At 59.5% G+C, this 7,502-nt stretch overlaps 1 protein-coding gene across 1 annotated transcript in view; it reads right to left on the bottom strand.

Moving 5' to 3' along the window:
• Nucleotides 1-6,907: 6,907 nt before the first annotated feature.
• The window catches only part of LOC107307635 (phytanoyl-CoA hydroxylase-interacting protein), a 6,621-nt gene continuing 6,026 nt past the window's right edge, over nt 6,908-7,502 (bottom strand). Inside the window, exon 3 of the mRNA XM_032441902.1 lies at nt 6,908-7,457. Within this exon, the coding sequence (XP_032297793.1) occupies nt 6,923-7,457 (535 nt within the window). The 3' untranslated portion in view covers nt 6,908-6,922. The remainder of the gene's footprint in view (nt 7,458-7,502) is intronic.

The raw sequence follows: 7,502 nt of genomic DNA, 5'->3' as shown, positions 1-7,502 counted from the left end.
TATATGGTGATACGTGGTGATATAGGGCGTTATATGGTGATATATGGCGATATAGGGCGTTATAGGTGTTATATATGGCGGTATATATGGTGATATATGGTGATATAGGGCGTTATATGGTGATATATGGTGATATAGGGCGTTATATGGTGATATATGGCGATATAGGGCGTTATAGGTGTTATAGGGTGTTATATATGGTGATATAGGGCGTTATGGGTGTTATATATGGTGATATATGGTGATATAGGGCGTTATAGGTGTTATAGGGTGTTATATATGGTGATATAGGGTGTTGTATGGTGTTACATATGGCGATATAGGGCGTTATATGGTGATATATGGTGATATAGGGCGTTATGGGTGTTATATATGGTGATATAGGGTGTTGTATGGTGTTATATATGGCGATATAGGGCGTTATAGGTGTTTTATATGGTGATATAGGGTGTTATATCGTGTTATATATGGCGTTATATGGCATTATAGGTGTTATATATGGTGATATAGGGCGTTATAGGTGTTATATATGGCGTTATATGGCATTATAGGTGTTATATATGGTGATATATGGCGTTATAGGTGTTATATATGGCGATATAGGGCGTTATAGGTGTTATATATGGTGATATATGGCGTTATGGGTGTTATATATGGTGATATAGGGCATTATATATGGTGATATAGGGTGTTGTATGGTGTTATATGGTGACCCCTCATGACCCAATATATCCCATCCCATAACCCCCCATGACCCCCCATGTCCCCATATGACCCCATATATCCCATCCCATAACCCCCATACCCCCAGCTGTCCCCATATGACCCTACATATCCCAACCTGATCCCACCTGACCCCACATATCCCATCCCATCACCCCCAATGTTCCCACCTGACCCCATATATCCCATCCCATAACCCCCAATGTTCCCATCTGACCCCACATATCCCATCCCATAACCCCCCATGGCCTCATATAACCCCACATATCCCATCCCATAACCCCCAATGTTCCCACCTGACCCCACATATCCCATCCCATAACCCCCAATGTCCCCCTATGACCCCATATTTCCCATTCCATAACACCCCATGACCCCCATGGCCCCATATGACCCCACACACCCCATCCTATAACCCCCCATGGCCCCTTATGGCCCCACCTGACCTTACATACCCCATCCCATAACCCATAATGTCCCCATATGACCCCATATATCCCATCCCATAACCCCCCTATAACCCCCATGACCCCCTACAGACGTTCCTGGAGCTGGACGTTCAGTCTGACCCCGGCTGCAGCTCTGACCACGTTGCAGTTCACGACGGCCCCGACGCTGCAGCCCCGTTGTTGGGCCGTTACTGCGGCTCCGCAGCCCCGGCTGCATTGCTGTCATCCGGCAGCGCCATGTTGCTGCGCTTCGTGTCCGACGGCTCCGTGCAGCAACGCGGCTTCGAGGCCACGTACAGCTCAGGTACATGCGGGGATGGGGGGCACTGCAACCCCATTGCAACCCCATTGCCACCCCATTACAACCCCATTGCAACCCCATTGCAACCCCATTGCAACCCCATTGCAACACCATTGCCACCCCATTGCAACCCCATTGCAACCCCATTGCAACCCCATTGCAACCCTATTGCAACCCCACTGCACCCTCATTGCAACCCCACTGCATCCCTATTGCAACCCCACTGCAACCCCATTGCAACCCCATTGCAACCCCATTGCCACCCCATTGTAACCCCATTGCAACCCCATTGCCACCCCATTGTAACCCCATTGCCACCCTATTGCCACCCCATTGCCTCCCATTGCCACCTCATAACCCTGTTGTCACTCCATTGCCATCCTATCACCCCATTGTGACCCTATTGCCTCCCATTGCCACCCCATCACTTCATTGCCACCCCATTGCCACCCTGTGCCAACCTATTGCCTCCCATTGCCACCCCTTTGGCACTTATGCGCCCATTACCCCCCCATAGCCCATATCCCCCCATATACCCCACTATCCCCACATCCCCCATATCCCGCACACACCCCATCCTCCATACTCAATCTCATATCCCCCAATCCCACCATAGCCCATTACCCCCGTATATCCCCATCCTCGCATATCCACATCCCCCCATAACCCCTACCCCATGTAGCCCATATCCCCCTTATCCCACCCATATCCTCCATTATCCTTTCTGTCCCCGTTACGCCCATACCCCATACCGTCCCCCATATCCCCCACCCATATCCCCCCATCCCATACCCATTACCCCCATATCCCCCCATTTACCTCCCCACACCCCCTCCGCCCATAAATCGCCCATATCCCCCATAAGTCTCCCATACCCCCCATAGTCCCTCATTACCTCTCCCTCCCCCCATATCCCATATCCCCCATATCCCCACTCTCCCATATCCCCATATCCCCATTAACCCCCATACCTCATTACACCCATCCCCCCAACCCCATATCCCCAACCCCCATTCCCCATATCTCCCATTAACGCCCCATTACCCCATATCGCACTCATTACCGCTCTCATCCCCCATCCCCCAGATCCATGTACCCCCCCATAATCCCTCATATCCCCCCAATTACCCCCCATACCCATTACCCCCATATCCCCTACCCCCAGCTCCCCATCCCCCATCTCCCCATATCCCCCACTATCCCCGTTATCCGCATGTGTGGCGTTCTCTGGGCGCCCGGTTAGCACTGTGGTCGGATGGCAGGAATCTGTTCTCACCCCGAGTGTCGGTCCGGTCCGTACCCCGGCGGTACCGACGGAATGGACCGTCGTGGCCGAACGGGCTACGGCGTGGAGCTGGTGTACAGGAGCTCGTAGCTGGAGGCTACGAGGCTGGAGTCGTGGATGACGATATCTCGATGTCTAATGAGTGGAGGACCGCAGCGCGCCGCGTTTCGGAGATACTGGCGGGGCGCGGGAGTGAGGGGGGGGTAATATGGGGGGTATGGAGGGTTAATGGGAGGGGGAGGCGTGGGAGATGGGGAGTAAATGGGGGGGGAGACCTGGGGGTAGGGGGGTATTGGGGGGGGAAGTAGGGGGGGGCAAAATATTGGGGGGAGGGGGGTAATATGAAGGGGGGAATAGTGGGAGGGGGGAATAGGGGGGGAGTATGGGGGGGAAATACTTGGGGGGGGGGAATACTGGGGGTGGGGAATACTGGATAGGGGGGGGAATAGTGGGGGGGGGGGAATATTGGGGGGTGGATACTGGAATGGGAGGGGATATTGGGGGGGGAATACAGAAGGGGGGGAAACATTAACTTGGGGGGAGAATATTGGAGGGGGACAGTCTACTGTGGCGGAAGCAACCTGGGCTGGGGGGTGGAGAATACTTGGGGGGAGGGGCTGAGCTTGGGGTGGGGAACAATTGGGCTGGGGGGACACTTGGGGGGAGAAACGGGGTGGGGAACAACTAGGCTGGGGGGGAAGAAATAAGCTTGGGGGGGGGACTACTTTGGGGGGGGGGGAGAACTGGGGGGGGGAGACTACTGGGGTCATAATTGGGTCTGGGGGGGAGACTAACTTGGGGGGGAAGGGGCTACTTGGGGGGGAACAACTGGGGGAGGGAGACTACTTGGGGGGGAACAACTGGCTGGTGGGGGGGACGACTACTGGGGGGGGCTATGGGTGGGGCCTACAGGGGGGTACTGGGAGGGGAAGGCTTACTGGGGGAGTACTACTGGGGGAGGGGTACTGGGGGCGGGTTGGCTACTTGGGGGGGTACTGGTGGGGGGAGGGTATGGGGGATGAGGTGCTTACGGGGGGGCTAAACTGGGGGGGGGAAGGGCTACTGGGAAGGGGTATACCGGGGGGGACGGGACACTGGGGAGGGGGGCTACTGGAGGTGGGTGTGCAATGGGGGGCGTTGCGGCTCTGGGGGAGGAGGAGGAGGGGGATGTTGGAGCTCGGGGCTGTGATGGGCTCGTCTGGTCTTGGCTCCTGGGGGGGTCCCCATGACGCAGCCCCCCCCCCCCAGCCCCCGAGCCCGCTGTACTCTGCGGCGCTGCGCGTGTCTGCTGCACTCATCGGACGACAGCATCAACAAGACGGCTTGCCAGCTGCAGTACACCAGCACCAAGTGCCACGGTACACGCTGCACGCCCAGGAATGATTAGGGAGGGGGGGGGGGGGAGGGCAAAGCGGACCGCCAGGCAGCCCCAACCCAACGCGGAAATCTGCGGGGGGGGGCTCGCGGGGGGGGGGGAATGAGGGTCGAATGTGGGCCCCCGCCCCTCCCCTCGCCACTCTCAGGCACGATGGGCCTGTGTGGGGGGGGGGGGCCTGCCCGTCCGAGTCACAGAATAACAAGGATGTTGTATTTGCGGGTGTGATGGGGCTGTGCTTGGGGGGCGGCTGGGGGGTGAACTGCAGGGCTGGATGTAGCGCGGCAGATGTGGGGCTGTTGGTGGGGGGCTGTGGGGCTGGATGTAGGGTCAGCTATAGGGCTGTTGGTGGGGGTCTGTGGGGCAGCTGTGGGGCTGACCGAGGGACTGCAGTGTCATCTGTGGGGCTGGCTGTGGGGCTGTCCACGGGGTGAACTGTGGGATCATCTGTGGGGCTGGATGTAGGGTCAGCTGTAGGGCTGTTGGTGAGGGGCTGAGGGCATCTTATGGGTCATCTGTGGGGCTGACCAATGGACTGCAGTGTCATCTGTGGGGCTGTGTGTATGCCGCTGTCCCTGTGGGTTGGAACACTGGGGTGGCCTGTCTAATGGGGTGCCTATGGGGTCAATGGTGGGGCCATCTGAGGCCATCTATGGGGCTGTTCATTCGGGCCATCTATAGGGCTGGCCGTGGGGTTGCCTATGGGGTCAATGGTGATGGATGCAAGGCGATGCTGCAGGGGATGCAAGAGGGATGCAGGCACCAACGCCCCCCAGTACCCCCTTACCCCCCATCCCCCCTTTACCACCCCGCTGATGCTATTGGGGGGGGGGTCGCTGTGCCCCCCCCCCCCCGTGGACTCGATCGGGTCCGGTGTCACCGCACAGATTTATTGGTCGGTACAGACGTCGCAACAAGAGCGGGCCATAATAATGACGGTAGACCGGGACACGGAGCGGGGCACGGCCATAGATAAGGAACGGACCGGGACACGGCCATAAGGAACGGACCGGGACACGGCCATAAGGAACGGACCGGGACAGTTCGGCCCAGAAGGAACGTGACTCCGGGACTACCGGCCATAAGGAACGGACCTGGGACAAACGGCCCATAGAGGAGGACCGGGACACGGCCAATAAGCGAACGGAGCCGGGACACGGCCATAGAAAGTGAACGGACCGGGATTCTCGGCGCCATCGCCGATGCCGCATGCGATGCTGATGCTGATGCTGAATGCTGATCTAGCCTCGGCGGGCATGCGGGGGGGGGGGGCGAGGATATGGGCGGGGGGGGGGAGGTGAAGGACCCCCCCACTTTGTGCTGCGGGGGGGTCGGGATGAATGGAGCGGGCGGTTCAAACCAGCGCGAGGGCTCGCAGCCCGGCTCAGACCCCCAGGACCCCCCCCAAAGACCCCCCGCAAAAAGGGGTACGGGGCGGAGATTGGGGGGGTGTCGGTGCTCTGTTGGCTGGGTAGCATTCTCATAAATGGGGGGCGGTCGGAAGAGCTGCCCCCCAGTCCATGATCACCCCCCGGGGGAAGAATGGGGTGGGGGTGCGTGGGGGGTCACATAATGCAGGTGCGTGGTCGTTTTGGGTGATTTGGGGGGGCAGTATGCATAGGATGGAGTGTTTGGGCTGCGGGGGGGCCGGGGGTCCTGCGGATGTCAGGCATGAAGGTGGGGGGGGTTCACGTTGCAGTGTCAAAGGGGGGGGGGGTTAATGGGGGGATCAGGGGGGGGGTCCCGCTTTGCACTTGCCTCTGGGTGGGGGCTTTATAGGGGGGATGGAGGGGGTCCTCGCGTGCACGTGCTAGAGGGGGGGGAATTAGGGGGGGTCCTGTGTGTGCGGGGGTCCGCACGGTGCATTGCATGGTGGTCGGTGGTGCGATGGAGGGCGTGCCCGTGGTGGCAGTAATGGGGCCGGGTGCATGGAGGGGCGTCCATTTATGCAGTCACTGGAGCTGGCTGCATTGGGTGGGGGGGTCCTACCATGGGCCGCAATGGGGTTCGAGGCGCAACAGGTATGGGGTCCCACAGTGCACTATGAGTGGGGTCGGGGCGCACAATGAGGGGGGAGCCTGCAATGGAGTCATGTAGGAGATGCCATGGAGCCTGGAGAATGCATGGAGCGTGGGCTTGCCATGGGGGGGGTCCTGCGATGCAGCATCCGTACGGGTCGGCGGCACCCAGTCAGGGATCCCACATGTGCAAGTCGCATGGGGTCTGTGGGGGGGGGGCGGGGGGTCCTGCCATGCACTGTATTGGAGCTGGCTGCGTTGGGGGGGGTCTGCATATGGAGTATGTATGGAGATGCATGGAGCTGGGACTACTGGGGGGGGTCCTTCCATGCAGCTATGGGGTCGAGGCGCGCAGAGGGGTCCCACAGTGCAATGAGTGGGGTCGGGGTGTCCTGCAATGCAGCAATGGGGTCAGGGCACACAGCGGGGGTCCCACAGTGCAATGCATGGGGTCGGGGGGGTCCCACAGTGCAATGCATGGGGTCTGGGGGGGGTCCTGCAATGCAGCAATGGGGTCAGGGCACACAGCGGGGGTCCCACAGTGCAATGCATGGGGTCGGGGGGCTCCTGCAATGCAGCAATGGGGTCGGGGGGGTCCTTCCATGCATCAACGCTATTGGGGTGCACAGAGGGGTCCCACACCCCACAGTGTGCCCCCATTGAGGGCAGTGCTGCTCCAAGCAGTCCATCACACAAAGCCCACCCCCAAAACCCCCCTTAAACCCCCCCAAACCCCCCCATCTCCCCCCTTAACCCCCCACCTCCCCCCATTCAGCGCCCCACGCTGATATTGCAGGTCTTGCAGCTGGGATCTTTCTTTGCATTTGCAGTAGACAAGCTCATTAGTTGGTGCCCGCTGATCTCCCCCAAAGCCCCCAGACTCAAATCCACGGGTTCGGTGTAAATGAGCTCCAGGATACAATCCTGGGCGTGCCGATAAACCAGCTGCCCTTCCTCCACGCTGCAAGTCAGGAACTTGTTGCATGCAACGTCCAGCTGCGGCAGGCGCTCCCTGCAGAACGCGTCCCCGTTGGATCCTTTGGGAGCCAGGACCAGCACGACGTAGTGGTAGGCGGTGTACATGCAATAGAAGTCCGCGAAGTAAAGGTTGGTGTTGGGGTTAAAGAGCCGCTGGGCCGGGATCTGGAAGCGGTACCGGCCGTAGGGGGAGTCCTGGGGGGGCTGCCCCGTGTTGAACTCGGTGTTGCAGCTGAAGAAGATGCCGTGCAGCGTCCCGCTGGTCGGGGAGCCGTGGCTGCCGCTGTTGTCCTTTAAGGAAGGCTTCATCACGTTACCGCAGTGCATCCTAAAATGGGGGGGGGTCAAGGGGGAGGAGGGGACAAGGGGGGGG

The sequence above is a fragment of the Coturnix japonica genome, unplaced genomic scaffold, assembly GCF_001577835.2.
Source record: "Coturnix japonica isolate 7356 unplaced genomic scaffold, Coturnix japonica 2.1 chrUnrandom731, whole genome shotgun sequence".
NCBI lineage: Eukaryota > Metazoa > Chordata > Aves > Galliformes > Phasianidae > Coturnix > Coturnix japonica.
The sequence above is the reverse complement of the archived record's forward strand: the minus strand, read 5'-3'. Positions and strand labels throughout refer to the sequence as shown.